The 16,813-nt window shown below is 34.1% G+C and overlaps 2 protein-coding genes across 3 annotated transcripts; both read left to right on the top strand.

The window, feature by feature from the left end:
• Window positions 1–1,642: 1,642 nt before the first annotated feature.
• LOC11411723 (YTH domain-containing protein ECT4) lies at window positions 1,643–6,251 on the top strand. 2 transcript variants are annotated; one of them, XM_003609796.4, is made up of 7 exons: window positions 1,643–1,893; window positions 2,539–2,690; window positions 2,810–2,883; window positions 2,971–3,441; window positions 3,936–4,472; window positions 4,580–4,792; window positions 5,229–6,251. In XM_003609796.4, exons 2-7 carry the CDS (start codon window positions 2,606–2,608, stop codon window positions 5,802–5,804), a joined length of 1,956 nt encoding a protein of 651 aa, XP_003609844.1. In that variant the 5' UTR covers window positions 1,643–1,893; window positions 2,539–2,605; the 3' UTR covers window positions 5,805–6,251. The 2 variants fall into 2 exon arrangements, with proteins under 2 accessions (XP_003609844.1, XP_024637131.1); XM_024781363.1 differs by lacking the exon at window positions 1,643–1,893 and adding an exon at window positions 2,172–2,194.
• Window positions 6,252–7,342: 1,091 nt separating this feature from the next.
• On the top strand, window positions 7,343–15,089 carry LOC11413215 (probable inactive DNA (cytosine-5)-methyltransferase DRM3). The gene is made up of 11 exons (XM_003609793.4): window positions 7,343–7,610; window positions 8,013–8,125; window positions 8,419–8,515; window positions 8,644–8,690; window positions 8,865–8,960; window positions 9,795–9,893; window positions 10,398–10,497; window positions 11,211–11,329; window positions 12,523–12,622; window positions 12,757–12,836; window positions 13,550–15,089. Exons 1-11 carry the CDS (start codon window positions 7,358–7,360, stop codon window positions 14,873–14,875), a joined length of 2,430 nt encoding a protein of 809 aa, XP_003609841.3. The 5' UTR covers window positions 7,343–7,357; the 3' UTR covers window positions 14,876–15,089.
• Window positions 15,090–16,813: the final 1,724 nt, after the last annotated feature.

Here is a 16,813-nt window from a genome sequence, read left to right as displayed (position 1 = left end):
CATTTAACTAAACAAAATAAAACTTAACAAATGCAAAAATAAAACATAACACATGTAAACCTTAAAACTTAAATAAACCACATAACGAAATAAATTTAAATCATAATTAAACATAAAGAAAACAATAAAAGTTGAAATAAAGAAAATAATTAAAAAAAAGCACATATAAAAGTGGATATAATAATTAAACAAACACACATATAAAGAAAATAATTAAACATAAAGAAAAAATATCTAAAAAAATTATACTTACGTTATCTGAATTATACGAAAGCGGCAACGCCACATGATTGACATAAGAGTGCAGCAAAGATAGGTCTGCCGGTCCTCCAGGAAAGGGAGGGTCCACAGGTAACACCTCCGGGGCAGCAGCTGCTGCAATGTCATCATCATCTCCTATATGCTGCTGTTGTGGTATATGATCCTGGTCATACCCACCATCTGTAACATCGTGGTGTACCTGATCCTGATAATTCAGGTACTCCACCTAGTGGGACGGGTCAACAACTTGTGACTCTTCAGGCTGTGTATCCTGAGAAGTCCCTGAACCATCCACCCTCCGACCTCTTCCCCTCTTTGGGATGTGGCTGCTTTGCCTCTCCCTCTGGTGGCTCTGAGTCATCGCACGCTTACCACCAATCATCTTAGATGGATCAATGGGGTCCTGATCGGTCATATCTACAAAAAAAATAATAAGATTAACATCATTTCTATAACCTAATCAAACACATTAAACCTAAACATAATCAAACTCATTAAAAGTACAACAATGAACATAATTTCCATAACCTAAAATCATTCAATATAATCATCATTACAATAAAATTTATGTCCATCATTTCCATAATAACCTAAACATCATTCAATAATTAACATACACTTAATCATTTCTATACACTTAATCATTTGTGTCTATCATAATTCTCGTAACCTAAACTAACTAAAAAATCAATATACACTTAACCAAACTATAACTAACATCATTTCTATCATTTCCATAACTTAAACTAACTAAAAATCAATAAAATTGTCATTGAAACATTTTATCAAACACTTTGTGTGCAAAATATAAAACATATTCAAATTGTGTTCATTTAACACCATTCAAAGCCACATTATGAATTAAACAACATAGACAACAACTACATTCATTTATCAATTCCTAAACTACACATGCAATCATCAAATTGTCAATTTTAAAATCAACCCTAACCACATGTAAACTACTCTAATTTTTTTTAAAAATAAACCTAAACAAACTAACATTATCATTAAAATGATTGATGCAACTTACTTGTGATAATGTGCGATTGATTTGCTTGCAATTCACGGAAATGGATTTGGTGAAAATTTAAGAGAATTTGAAAACGTTTTGAAAATTGTAGAAACTAATATGTTTCTGTGTGTCTGATTAAGTTCAAATTTCCTCGACAGTTCCCACGTCAACATAATATTAATAAAACTATATGCGTAGGGAGCAAGCACACTAAACTAAACGGCAACGTTCGCATTCTCCCAGTATACCATCGTTATCGTTGACAACAGGGGTATTAAGGTAAATATCGAGAAAGGAACCAAATTAAGAAAATTACGAAAAAATCCGTATATTAAATAGGTGGGAATCTCAATTTGCAAGTCTCATTCAGACTTTTTCACTATATCACACACACACTCTCTCTCTTTCTCGATTCAATTTTTCATTTTCATTTCGATTGTCTCTCACACACAACACCGAAACCGCCTTTTTCAAAGGTTATAGGGTCTTTCTCTTCTCTGTTTTGATTTTTTAGGGTTTCGTAGAAGCTCCATTAGAATGTTCCAGAACTCTCTCTAATCTCTATATGAGACTTCTCTTCACAACACTGGCTTAATTTTTTCTTTCCCTTTTCAAAGGTAAATAATTCAATCCTCTTTCAGATTTTCTTTTGTTTGCTTAGTTATTTTCTCTCTTAGTTCATATCGTTATTTGATTTTGAGATTGGGTATTGTTTTCTAGGGTAAGAAAAAGGGGGATTTTGTTTATGCGGTGGAATTTGTTTTCTTAATTACTAAGTTTCTCTATTTCAAAGTCAAACCGTGTTGAATTTCCTACTTTTTTTTTTTACACAACTTATCCATATTTTAAGTGGGTGTTAAACAAAGTTCATATACCAGATAGATACTGTGAAGCATAGGTTTTATTTTTGTTTCCTTGGTATGTGTTTGTCCCCATTTTATTTGTTGTTTTTTTATTTTTTGTAATTTCCTATTGAGATGGTTTAATCTGCTGCTGATGAATGAAAACCATCATTTCCGCCTAACACCATTTTTTTGCGTTAGAGAAGATCGTATATGTTGTTGATTGTTTATTTACTTTGCACTGTGATTGTCTGCAGTGATGGAAGTCCTGGTTTGTAATAATTTTATTATAGAAATGCAAATGCTTATTTTGTGATTTTATTATAGATAACATGACATTGGCGTGTAGCCTAGGTCACTTTCATGTCATCTTTTAATTTGTGCGACAATCAAATTAATTACTGGTATATTGACTTTCAGATTGAAGGTGCTGATTTATACTCACAATTAACAAGCCTACATTTTGAATTTTTAACCATTCAAAGACATGTTTAACGAAGGCGCTCCTGAGTTTGTTGTTGATCAGAGCATGTATTACCCTGCTCCCACCAATTACGGGTTTTATTGTACAGGTAAATCCAAAAATCACTGTACCTTTTGGCTCTGGGGTTGAATCCGGTTGATCATATATTATGTACTCTATAACAATATATATGCACTGTATTGACCACTTGGTATTTTTTGTGGCTAGGATTTGAATCACCTGGTGAATGGGAGGACCACCATAGAATTTTTGGTGTAGATGGTCCTGATATTCAGTACACGGTGAGTCGTTTCTTCTCTCTGCCCGTATGTGTCTTGTGTGTCATATGTTGGGCTGACTGCTGATTTAAATGCTTCTTTCTTTTACAGGGTGCACAAGATGAAAGTTTTCCTTATGTATATTACACACCTAACTATGGATTTGCACAGTCCCCATACAATCCATACAATCCTTATATTCCAGGTGCTATGATTGGAGTTGATGGTTCATTTGGAGGAGAACAGCAGTATTACTCCCTCCCCAATTATCAAAACCCCATTTCTTCGCCAACTTACATTCCTCTTGTTCAACCAGACAATTTTCATCATAGTTCTGTTGACTCATTATATGATAACAGTGCTTCTGTCAATAGACTTGATGGAAGAGGTTCGAAACATAAGTTCAATTCAGCTTCTGCTGCTTTTACTAGGAACTCTTCAAAACCATCATCAAATCAGACAAGTTCCTTCCTCAGGGTACCCGAGGGGCCAAGAGCTAATGCTTTGGCAAAGAAAGATTCGACAAATGGAAGTGTTCCTAACAGTGGTTTTCTTAATTTTGCTTCATCACCTTCCCATCTGGTAATAAGCTTACCCTTTTGAGCTATATTGGAATTTGAATTTGAGCATGTCGAGTCAGTGCTGGCGTGGCGGATGTTTTTGCCATCTGCCTAAGGCAGTTTGTCAAAAGAGGCCTGTCATGGCAGTGCCATAGCCATAAGCTGGAATAGTGTGTTTATATGGAAGGATATTGGCCTTCTACCATTGATAACACTGTGTCAAGCCCCACTTTTGCTTTTGACATGTTTAGGCAACAATTATTGCACGCTGACAATATTTTAGCAAGTTACTACTATTATATCATGGTATTTTTTTTATGAAAAGGACACGCTTGGAGGGAATGGCTAATGTTTATTAGTTTGAGGACTTTGTGGAGCTCTTTCATGCTCTAAATATATTAGAGCAATTGTGTTGTTGTATTTGCTGGCTTGTTTATATATGGAATTTTATCATCTAAGTGAGATTTTATTTTTTAGTATACTTAATAGCTATATTTTCCTTCTGTGGTATTGTAGGCTAGAAGCGCTGATGTCTCGTTCCAGTCTGTAGATACTTTTTCCAATGGAAATGTTTTGCCCCATCGTAATCAATTCAAAGTAGCTGCCCCGTTGAGTAACGGGTTTTCTGACTATGGATCTAATGCTAATGGGCAGTCTGCAATTGCTAAACTTCGACCAAAGGTTCATGTTGCTCCCATTGATGTAAATAGAAGCGGTGTATTATTGGGTGAGCAAAATCGGGGCCCTAGAATTAGTAGGCCAAAACATCATCTGCCTATCAAAGCCTATACAGCCAAGTCAGGAGATGCTAACACACAAGAGAACATCATTTATACTGATCAATATAACAGGGAGGACTTCCCTATTGACAATGAAATTGCTAAGTTTTTTGTTATAAAATCCTACAGTGAGGATGACGTTCACAAAAGCATTAAATATAACGTGTGGTCATCAACACCTCATGGAAACAAGAAACTGCAGAGTGCTTATGAAGATGCTAGGAGAAAAGCTACTGGAAAATCTGGAGGCTGTCCTATATTTCTTTTCTTTTCGGTGCGTTTCAACTTTGTTGACGCATTTTCTGTACTTCTAAAACTTATGTACAAATTTAAGCTTCCTTCCTTCTATTAGTCATACTGACCCTTTCTTTTTCAATGTAGGTTAATGCCAGCGGTCAATTTTGTGGAGTTGCTGAGATGGTTGGTCCTGTTGACTTCAATAAGGATATGGACTTCTGGCAGCAAGATAAATGGAGTGGGAGCTTCCCTGTAAAGTGGCACATCATAAAAGATGTACCAAATGGAAATTTTAGGCACATAATACTAGAGAACAATGAGTTCAAGCCTGTAACCAACAGCCGAGACACACAAGAGGTATACAAAGTTTCCTATTCAGTAGTTTCGTTATCAATTAAAATTGACAAGTGTTCCTGGAAGCATTTATAACTGACATGCAAGTTTTTAGTTGAGTAAGCACATCCTTTATTCTCTGTTGAAAAATATTGTTCGAATTTGTGAATATGGTGTTGCCTTGTTAGGAAACAATTGAGTAGGTAGATACGCACACACCTAATCGCATGCACACATGCTTGTTTGTGTAAACACTTTTGAATTGTCAGACTTCTTCCCTTGATTGTCTCAATGAAGTAAATGTTGGTATATTTTCTTTCATTTTATATACCTTTTAAAGGCATAAGCTGGTAAAAAATGTGGGTTCGTCGACTTTAGGAGGGTCTTCAGCTTGGTGTGAGTTTTTTCTGCCTGCTGTTAATATAATTTTGACCATCAAATACCCATTCCTCATGTGCAGATAATGTATAGAAAGGGTCTGGAAATGCTGAAGATATTCAAAAATTATACTTTGAAGACATCTTTGCTTGATGACTTTATTTACTATGAAAACCGACAGAAGGTCATGCAGGAGGAGAAAACTAAGTTCCTAATGAAGGGTTTTGTAAGTATACCAGTGTTGGCGCCACCTCGAAAGCTGGATAATGTTTTTGAAATTCATCCTGCAAGTGATGAGAAAAATTCAAAGACAGATGAACTTGGTAGCGTAAAACATACTTCAGTTTCAACTGCGGCACATAATGTTAATAGTTCTGATGTCACCAGCACTACATCTGTGGATGAAAAGGTTGAGAATGATGCGGTTGACAAGCAAGATATTTCTTCTGTTCTGAAGATTGGTTCAGTCACCATTACCCCAAGACAGGTAGAGACGAAACCATCCAACACAGAACCAATTGATGTTGTCACAGTCGGATCAATGCAAGTCAGAGTTAATGGATTTTCTGAGTCTTCTGGTGTTTTAAAGGTTGGGAGTATTCCACTTGATCCAAGATCTCTACAGGCAGGCAAAGGAACCACTTACATCAAAACTTGACCTCATCCTTAAGTTTTGCTGGGGATGTCTAGGCACAGTTACAGTCTTGATTGAAAGATGGATTAATATATGCCTGATTGCATCACAATTGGGAAGTTGGGTTTCTTTTCTATATTCGTTTATTGCTTTCACTTGATTGATACAAGGCTAAACCGTTGGATGGATCTTTCTAGCGATTTTGATATTGAAAGCTTTATATGACTTATTGTACCGCTTCTATATTACGTCTGCCAGCGAACAATTTGCGAGGTTGTTTTCTTGCAGATTTCATCTATTATGTTGTCAAACTCAAACTTCCGCTCCCTTTGTTGTGTATTTCTTTCTATTCTGTTATGTTCTGTTGTGACTTGTCATGTGTCTTTAGTTTCATGTGATTTAAAATGAAGAAATGTAACTGGATCAATGAATGGATCAATGAATGCGATGCTTTAAGATTATGGTAGTGAATCTTTCTTGGGTTAAGTTATTGCAGTGCGACTGAATGTGCCTCGCAAATTCCAATATTTCTTAAATAATTATTGGCATTTGATTGCCTATTCATGACAAGTAGGGCTGAAACTCGACTCAAGTTGGAAATGAACTTTTTAGTTTGAGTTCAGTTTATTTAAAGTTTACGAGCAAGTTGGTTTGGTTTGTTAGGTTCATCTTGTGTGTGAACAAGATGAGCAATATTTATTAACAATATAAATAATATTTATAAACAATATTTATTTTTTTAGATTTATCAAGTAACTGATGTTTGAAGATTATATATAGTTCAGATACATAGTTATTTAATGAATCTATATAGGGAAAAACTGCTGATAAATGTGTGGGAGTATTTTTATATTCCAAGGTCATTAAAGAAAACCTGAGAGAGATCCGTTTGGGGGAGTATTTTTATATTACAAGATCATTAAGAAAACTTGAGAGAGATGTGTTTGAGGAGGCGTTGGAGAACAAATCATATAGCCATTTAAGGGAAACTAATTGTACTCCTGAATTATGAAGTGGCTAGTTTTCATTCTTAAAATGCAACTACACTTTATAATCAATTGAACTTTATATATACTTCTCAAGACGTAACTTGGAGTGTTAAAATTGATGCTTAACGAAGGGGAAATAATGGACTTTCAGTCATTTAGAAAACATTGAATAAACATTTGATAAAATATGTCGCCCATGTTTAGCAAGGATCTTTTATATTTTTTCCCCTTAACTCTGTTGGCAACATCAGTTTATTCAATTAATATTTGTCGACAAATATATATTACTATTATTATTGACGGGATTAATTATATTACCAATGTAATCCTCAATTTCAAATTCCTTATGTTTACTGTGTAAACTTAAAAATTTAATATTAAAATTTAAACGGAAGTAAATTATTGTTCAATTTAAATTTTTTTGGTGAAAGGTTGGTTAATTTTTTATTTGAAGGGAAAATTTAGCTAATTTTGGAGTGATATTTGTATAACGGTATAGAAGATAGTTTGGATTTGTTTTCCGTTTCCATGGAAACAAAACATTAGCATTAGAGACAGAAACATAACCATATATAGTTGGAATATAACATGGGACCCACGAATCTATACTTGACTTACACGCACGTAGGAACAGTATCAATCCAGTTCACACTCTATACTTTAACTTTTTACTGTCCCGTTAAATGTTTTAATTGTTCTACTGCTGCTGTACTTCTCTCTCCTCTTCATTTCTTCTGTTCGTGTGTGTTCCTAGACGCACCGAACCCTGTTTCACTTTCACTTTTCCTCTTCTGGAGCGAGTGTAGACCACGCGCCTCCACCCTCTCCCCTCTCCGATCAGGTATTCCTCACTCACCGGTGCCACTTTCTCTTCTCACTCTCACTTTTTCTTTCATTTTTTGCTCTTGCATGAACCTAACCTGCTTCGGTTAAAGACCAATATTTCAATTTCAATTATTCTTTTTATCACTTAATATTGCTTAATTATCTTCACAACCATTTTTTCTCAACATGTTTGCTTAATTATGTGTTTTTGTGTGTGTAAGAGAGAGAGAGAGAGAGAGAGAGAGAGAGAGAGAGAGAGAGAGAGAGAGAGAGAGAGAGAGAGCTAGATAGAGATTGAGAAAATGGCTAGGGTATGTTGTGGAGGGTTTAACATGTGTTGATGGGATTCTCTTTCTAAGTTTCATGATAAAGTTACATTTTTGTATAATTGGATGATGCATTGACAAACTGTATACAGGTGAAATGACAGGTACTTCAAATGGAAGAGGAGGCAAAAATCCCGTTTTTCCTAAAACTGAGGACTTTGATTACGAGTTGTCACCTTATACTGCTCTTTCAAGGGATTTTCGGGTATGCATTTTCCAATCAAATGTATCAATCAGAAAAAATAAAAATTTATAACAATTTTCTATTGGATTGGATCAGTTTGAACCCTAGTTTTGAAAACCTAATTAAAAAAATAAAATCACTTTTTCTTGATTGTGCTCATTATGTTTGACCCACCAGTTTCATGAACTACTCTGTTTGCACATGCATATGTTTACCATATAATATGTATCATAGCATATACCATTTGAAAAAGATAATTCTCCTTGATCACTTTTCATTAACTTATGTTCAATCTCTTCCTTCATAATCACCAGGAAACTGCTGCAAGTTCATCCGGAAGCAAAGTACGAGGATTCTTTATTGGAATGGGATTCTTGCCTGGTCTTGTTGATAAAGTTATAGAAGAGAATGGTACATTATGTGTGAGCAAGATGCTTTAGTCTTGTGCCAACTGCATGGCACAATTGATGGGCTTCTGATATTCTTTACTTTGCTAATTGTGGTAATGTGGTTTTGATTGATTTTCTTTGATTTTATAGGCGAAGAAAATTCAGATGCTTTACTGGAGATTCTCTTGAGATGTTCGGTAAGTAGACCAAAACATGTGTTATAATATAGATTTCATTGTCAACGTTCTTTTGAATAGGGGATTGATTTTTTTTATATTTTTACTTCTTCATTTTATGATCTCTTGAAAGATTGGAAACTTGTAATAACATTTGGTAGTTGTTTTTGCTCTATTGATTTGTTAATACTACAGACAAATGGTGACTCATCAGATTCTCTGGAAGGCTCTCTTAATACAAATGAGCATAGAAGCATCCCAAATTTCTTCCCCAATGCTCATTCAAAAGAGGTAGCTTGCTTCGCTATACCCACACTCAATGCTTGTAGCCTTTTTGGGCAGAAATTATTGCTTCTGTTTACTCGACCGTCTAGATTAAAGATTTAATGAGCATTTGAATTTTGTTTTCTTTAAAGTAGAAGTAGTTATATTAACTCATTAAGTGCTGACCATCCTTCCCTCTCCCATTCTGTATGACATAGTTCCTTTTGTATTGTTTTGCTCCTAATTCCAAAGCAATTTGATTATTTAGATAGTGCTGTTCTCAAGTCACATGACTTGTGCAAACACACATCTGTGGGAATTCCTAGCCATGAAGATGCGATTTTTAAATTTGTTGTTACTTGTGTACAAGAGTTTTTAATTGAAGTTGATTGTTGTTGAGATCCTTGTTACTTCTCCCACAGTAATCCACACCTCAGATGTCCGCAGTTGAGTGTTCTGGACGTGAAGGGGTGTGTTGAGATCCCTATTAGTCCACACTTCAAATGTCCAGTTGTGAGTGTGAGAGTGTTAGTCACATATCAAATAGAGATGTGACTTGGGTTGTGTTTGTAAGGCTTTGATACTCCTCTCCTTATAAGCCGATTTTGTTGGGTTGAGTTATACACCAAGTCGAAATTCTAAGAATTGCAATAAGATAAATGTATACTTTCCAAGGTGCTTCATTGTGTCAGGAACTCCCAAGACTAGGATAAATGTTTTGCTGTTTCTGTATCCATATTTTCGTTGTTTTTTCATCTGAAAATTGAACTTTCAAAATCTGTCACTTCAAGGACTATACTATGTAAATGGTTTGATTTGAAAGTTTTAACTTCCTTTTGAACTTGCTTTGCAATTATGTAGGCTCTTCAAATATCAAATTTAGAGTCTTCTGATTCTCTCGATAGCTTATTTGATGATAAGGATTCTCCAGAAGTTTCCATGATCAATCAACCAAAAGAGGTACTTTCTTAAATTCATTTAGTGCATCATCCTGGTAAGAATGGGTTGATTATGCCATTTTGAATTTGAATAATGATTAGTTTTGCTCTATTGAATGCTATAAGTCTTGGCTCTAATAATTTACTACTCGCTGGTTCTTTAGATATGTGCCTGCATTTATCTGCAACTGTATGTCGGTTTGGTCTTTTTAATGTTCAAGTGTACGCTTATGTTAAACAGAATTCAAATAGATATTTTCTTTCAAACAGGAAGGCTAAAAAGACACACTTTTTGGCACACTCATGTACATTCTCGCTGTGATTGTTTTTTTAAAAAAAAAAAATAGTCAAATTACTTGTCTAGGGTTAAATTGACTTTACTTTATTTATTTCCCCTTGTTGTCATTGGCACTGAGACTCTTTATTGTGTTTAGTTGTAAAGCCGTCTTCTAGTTTCATCCGTCTCCTTAATATTGCTTATGTTTTGTGTATATCTTTTGGATTACTGTTTACAAAATTCTCTCAGGAGGTTGATGAAATTTTTGAAGATATTGAAGATTCAAGAGGTACCTTACTGATGATGAATTTCTCCGCGGAGGAAGTTGAATTTGCAATCCGTAAACTTGGTATGTGAATATACATATTACCTGAACTTCTGCTTTTTATGATCGATATATACTTGCCTGCCAATTCATTATGGGGTGTATTTATCATCTTACCAGTTTTGTCTTGTCGTAATTGACCTGAAAACATATGTTGTATTGGTATTTTTGTCTAACCAAGGGGGAAATATTTATTGATTCAAGTGGCACTAATGGAAATTTTACAAACTATGCCCGAGGGGATTAGAACTCAGCACCTTGAGGTTACAAGGCTAAGCTCTTACCACTGAGCTAGCACCTCGAGTGTTAGGTAGGAATTTGATATATATATACTAATAGCAGGAAAAAGTGCGTGTACAAAAAGCCTATGTTATTCACTGAATTGAAGTGTCTTGAACATGGGGTGGGGATTTTTGTTTATAATCTGCGATATGATAGTTAAATTTTAGTCTGGTGTGATTAACATTGTTCATCTGGCAAAAATCTGAACAATACCTGTAATTCTAACTATGAATAATTTAGGTAGCATTTTGAATCTGTCTGATCCATGTAGCTGATTCCACCTAGTGACGTAAGGCTTGGTGGTAGTTGTTATTGATGGATGTGTTTTTCATTGATTGACTGAAATTTAAATAACTTCTTGGCATAACCTTATACATATGGAAGATCATATACATTTATGGATTACCTGCTTCAATAGAGATTTAGAGATTTATTGATTCATTGCTTCATTTCAGGAAATAAAGCGCCAGTTCCTGAGCTGGTAGACTTCATTTTTGCTGCCCAGATTGCTAAAAAAATGAAAAAGGAGGAAGCAGAAGAAGATGATATCAAATGTTATGTTCGAGAAAAGGAGGTTTAGATACTTGACTCAATCAATGAGATTTTTCAGGAGATGTTTACTATGCTTCTTTAAGTCAAAAAATTTAAGCGAGCCCTCAACTTTACCTGTTAGATAATTTAGTATTAATTGCTTTTCCTAAGAGCTAAGATTTAGATATTAGATATTTTTGTGCAATATAGTTTACTTCTAGTAAAAAATATATATTATTTTCTGAAATCTATCTATTTTTGTTTGCTAGGATATGGAAATATCTTAATATTATTCCACAATTACTTTAGTTTGTTGGATGAAAATAAACTATATCTTAAGATTGGCTTGCCTAAGGTGTGCAAGTTTAAGCACAAGTACATTAAACTTGCACAAATTTGTTTTTCACCATTGGATCAAAAAATCTCATCATATCTCATTTGATTCAATTCTGTGACTTATTGATTCAAAGATGGAAACAAGTTTGTGCATGATAACTTATTCACTTGTGCATCATAGAATTGGCCCTTAAGATTAGCTACCATATTTCTGTTATTGTTACAATTTGTTTCCTCCAAGGGTTGAAGAGGTTTTGTTAGGAACCCAAGAGTTAAATTGAAAAAAATGAGCAATTTTATTGAAAGATTGAGAAAGGATAAAGGAGAATGGGAGATGAATATCTCCTCCACGGGTTTCCCGTTCACAATAGAGTCACTACTCTAATCACAAAACTTTAAACGTATTCAATGATGCCCTCGAACACAACCCCCCTATTTATACAAGATAATCCTATATCCTAGCAGATTTATGGTGTATTTGAATCAATCAGGATTTTTCTTTTATTCTATATTTAAATTAAGGGAAATGCTAACAAATGCCCTTAGGGCATTAAGGGCATTTGTTAAGAAGCTCAAAGTAGAAACTTTATCTTGGAAATTTTGTATTCAACCTATTGAAATTTTAAAAAGCAACTTTTTTTTACATAAAATTTAGCAATTGTTTCCATTTTTTAACCTTTAACAATTGCCCTTAGCCCTAAGGGCTCTTGTTAGCATGACCCTTAAATTTATTGGGCTTTGTTTCTCTCTGTGCAAAACAATAGACTTACATATGTTCTTCATTCCTTTTTAATCATACTTAATCTCCTTTCAAGAAGTTTGCCTTCTTATTTTGTTGGTATACTATGTACTTTGCAATGCCTTTGTTATACATCTAATTTTTCTACCCTGGGGTCACAGATTAGCAATGAGCAACTCTTTGGAATTATGGCAAAAACGCTTCAGTTGTTTGAGATGGGTTTCTCTGAGAATGAAATATCCTCAGCAGTTGATAAATTAGGTAATTGGAATGCAACCTGTATCATTGCCTTATATAGACTTGAAAAATGCTATGTATCCATTTCCTTTATTTAGACTTATAGTTGTTTATTACTCTCTGGTTTGTTAGCTTACTATTAATTGGCTGATTTTCAGGTCCAGATGTTCCAATTTCAGAGCTTGCAAATTTCATTTTTGCAGAACAAAATGGGATTGAGTATGTGATGGAATATAAGGTTAGGTTTTATGATAAGAGAAATGATATTTGTACAACTATTTTTGACAACTTTTGTGACAACTTTCTCTCTCATACTCACATTATATTTTTGCTTTCTCTCTCTATTGCTTTGATTTTTGTGCCAATACCACTTTTTCTTTGCAAATTAATGGTTGTATCAAAAGTTGTTATAAAAAAGGTTGTTCAAATAACACAACTCCCTAATTGACATAAAATGAACGAACCATGCATGTGTGTGTGTCTGTATGTATGTAATGTATACAGTGAGAAATCAAATCACATCGTCACAGGTGTAATTCTTGGGCACTATAACACCATTCTATAGCTTTTTACCAGATGATTTTACTATAATATAAAATTTACCGTTGGATTGAAACTTGCTATCATATAGATCATATCTATAAACTTTTACGTTAATTACTTTTTAATTTAAATATATGTACTTAAGAACCATTCGATTATAAACTTGTTGTTGTTAAAATTAAGAGTTTTATCACAAATAATCAATGTGATAAATAGATATTATTCAACGGTTAATTCGGCAAAAATAAGAAATAAAAAAGTTAGTTATAAAATGTGTAATAGTGTCCAAATATTACGTTGGTGTCTTTGGCTTATTGTAAACTAAAATGGTACACCATGTCCAGTCATTTTTTAGTAATAATTGACTATTGAGATATTTACTGAAGGATGGAATTTTTTGTTTGCCAGTATCCCTCTGGTCCTTCTTATTCTTGGATCAAAGAAGAAGAACAAAGTGATATGTATGGTACAGCAGAGGTCAAAGTTGAGGATTTTAGCCATGAACCTTCACAGTCAAGGCAGGTCAACTTAGGGGAAACTGGCACTGGCGAAAGGGTGAAGGAAGAAGATTACATTGATGAGTTCCCCGATGATGTAAAACCAGGCTTTATGGAAAATGATAGAAATAAGAGGCCAAAGTATGAATATGATGATAATTCAAACTCTAGTCTTGATCCTTATTGGGTGGAAGAAATGGTTGATACAGTTGTTGCCACAATGTCTAGACGTAACAAATCAACTCCCTCCAGGTCTCTAAGTAGTGTTGCAGCAAAACCTCCATTTTTCTTGTTTGGAAATGTTTCAAACATAACATATGACTCTTGGAAAAAAATGAGTCAGTTTCTATATTGTATTGAACCTGAATTTGTGAACACCGAGTTATTTTCGGCCTTGAACAGAATAGAAGGTTATATACACAATCTTCCAACAGAAAACAGGTTCCAAATTCTTCCAAAGCCACCTATGACTATAGAGGATGCAATACCCCGGACAAAGAAATGGTGGCCGCCTTGGGATTCAAGAAAGAAGTTGAACTGTAATTATTGTGAAACTGGTGGAATAACTCAACTCTGTGATAGACTAGGAAGGGCTCTTGCCAACTCTGGGGGAATACTCACATCTCAACAGCAGAAAGACATTCTTCGGTATTGCCGTGGTTTGAATCTTGTGTGGACCGGTAAATATAAACTTGGTCCAATAGAACCAGAACACTTGGATCATATCTTAGGCTACCCTTTGAATCACACTCGTACTGATGAATGCGATTTGACAGAAAGACTTCAATTGCTAAAACACAGCTTCCAGACAGATACATTAGGATATCATCTTTCTGTTTTGAAGCCCATTTTTCCTACTGGAGTGACTCTGTTGTCAATTTTTAGTGGAATTGGTGGTGCAGAAGTTGCACTTCACCGCCTTGGTATTAAAATAAAAGCTCTCGTCTCGGTCGAGACTTCCGCAACGAAGAGGAAAATTCTCGAGAAGTGGTGGCGCAGTTCTGGACAATCCGGGACTTTGGTTCAGATTGAAGAAATTCAAAAGCTGACTAGTAAAAAGTTTGAGAATCTAATCAATAATTTTGGTGTTTTCGACTTGGTCATTTATCAGAATCCATGCTCTCAACCAATTGTCAGACCTCATCAAGTTGGAGGTCTCTCAGCAGTAGAATTTTCAGCGTTTTGTGAATCTGTTCGTATTTTGCAACGGGTAAGAGCTCTGTGCGAAAGGAGGTGAGTAGTCTTGAAGTAAATTATGTTGGTCGTTGCTCTAGGTTGCATGATGCCAGGTTCTTCTTTTGATGTTTTGTTCTTGACAAAAGCTGTTGCTGTAAAATATGTGACTTTTTCAGTGCAAGGAACTTGTAAGACATCTCTTAATTGTATAACATCTCTGTGCTACTCTAATGTTAACTGTTGGTAGATGATTTCAGGTACTCTTAAATGTGTTACTTTCTCTCTTCAATTTTTTTTTCTTCATTTTTTTTAAACTTTTTTTTTTAATTTATACCGTCATATTACCAATAATATACCCTTAAACCATCAATTATACTATTAAATGAGCGGATCAATGAAATGTAATAGTATATTTAAAATTTGTTATTAATCAAAAGTATTTCTTGGTGTACTAGAAAAATAGTGGGAGTAGCTTTTGTATACCGTCTTCTTGAAGTTGCTAACATTGCATGATTTCGATGCATAGTGCTAACCAGATCATGAGATTCCTTATACAAATCGCCGGCATTTTTGGCAAATCATAGATTATTTCTCAACTATCAATAATAATAATTAGAATTTAATTATTATTATTTATTATGAGAAAATGTCCCGCATCGAATAATATGAAAAATATGCAAAGGCTTGGCCATATAAATAAATGTCTTGTGCGTTGGTTTTGCTTACACTAATAGTTAGTGGGTTTTGCTATAGCTAGTATTACCTCTACTATTTAGTATATGTAATTATCAATTACATTATACAATTCCTTTCTTTCTTTTATAATATGATTATTATTATTATTTATTTCAACAACCAATCTTTACTTTAGACTAACATAAGGAGATTGATGTACACATGACTTTACTTTAAAAAAAATAAAATAAACAATAGGCATGTAAGTTGTTGCTACTGTAATGTTATGATTGTTTGCGAGTGTTTTTTCAGAAAGATTTATTTTAGTCCAACCAAAAAGGATGAGATTAGGTTAAATCGGCACTGATCACTATTTAGGATAATAATAAAGATAGAGATTTAGCGTAACATGTGCGACATAGGGAAAATGGAGGAAATACAAAAAATAAATTAAAAAATAAGTAATTTGTAAAACAAACTAATTTAGCTCAAAATCGATACAAAAGACAAACTAACAAAATCATCTATCAAATCCTATAAATTGAACTCAGAATTGCAACCATAAAAATAAAACATAAAAATGAGAATTTATGCATATTCTCACATTTGAAACGAGAGAAAGCGCTCTATCGAAATGAGGAAAAATATTCAAGGTCGTCTCTGAAATTTTGAATGCCCTCTGTGAAACATGAAATCGTTAAGTTTTTTATTACACGCAACACACATGCACGCAAACAATGTACAAACTCGTGCGCGCGCACACTAGGTCAAAACATTTGGTGCTGTGTAGGTACACCTTCTACTTCTGCATATGTTGCTTTTTCCTTCTCTAATGTACGCACTAACCTAAAATCACCAAACATGCATTGAAATCGGGGTCCAACATTATTTTGCTTGCTTTCAAGTCTCTGTGAACTAGATTATTCAAAAAATAAAAGTATACGTGAACTAGAGTTTGACCAAATTCATTGTGTGTGTAATTAAATGTTGATGCTACACCGGAGAAGGTTTTTCATATTAAATGTTCCTTAATGGAGTTTTGCTTGTTATTTCTTCACAAAATATGTGGTTGTCTAAACTTGTATTTGGCTTGTAGGCGCAGACTAAGAGTAATACCGTGGCAACATCCTGCATTTATTTTCAAATTAAATTTAAAAAACAAAGTAAAATATTTTATATAGTTTATTAAACTAATGGTTGCATTAGCTATTTAAAAAAAGAATCCAATTTACTAATGGTTTTAAACATTTTAATGTTGGCACCATGTAATCTACCGAAGACCCTCATCAGATAAAGAGGTGTTGAAGGAAGTGATTTTTTCGGT

The sequence above is a fragment of the Medicago truncatula genome, chromosome 4 (assembly GCF_003473485.1).
Source record: "Medicago truncatula cultivar Jemalong A17 chromosome 4, MtrunA17r5.0-ANR, whole genome shotgun sequence".
NCBI lineage: Eukaryota > Viridiplantae > Streptophyta > Magnoliopsida > Fabales > Fabaceae > Medicago > Medicago truncatula.
Note: the sequence above shows the minus strand (reverse complement) of the source record. Positions and strands in the feature narration are given on the sequence as shown.

Coding starts and splice junctions, on each gene's coding strand:
- LOC11413215 (XM_003609793.4), top strand. CDS start 7,358: ATGGGACCCACGAATCTATACTTGACTTACACGCACGTAGGAACAGTA. Junction 8,961..9,794: donor CCAATGCTCATTCAAAAGAG/GTAGCTTGCTTC, acceptor GCAATTATGTAG/GCTCTTCAAATATCAAATTT. Junction 11,330..12,522: donor GTTATGTTCGAGAAAAGGAG/GTTTAGATACTT, acceptor CTGGGGTCACAG/ATTAGCAATGAGCAACTCTT.
- LOC11411723 (XM_003609796.4), top strand. CDS start 2,606: ATGTTTAACGAAGGCGCTCCTGAGTTTGTTGTTGATCAGAGCATGTAT. Junction 2,691..2,809: donor TTACGGGTTTTATTGTACAG/GTAAATCCAAAA, acceptor TTTTGTGGCTAG/GATTTGAATCACCTGGTGAA. Junction 4,793..5,228: donor ACAGCCGAGACACACAAGAG/GTATACAAAGTT, acceptor CCTCATGTGCAG/ATAATGTATAGAAAGGGTCT.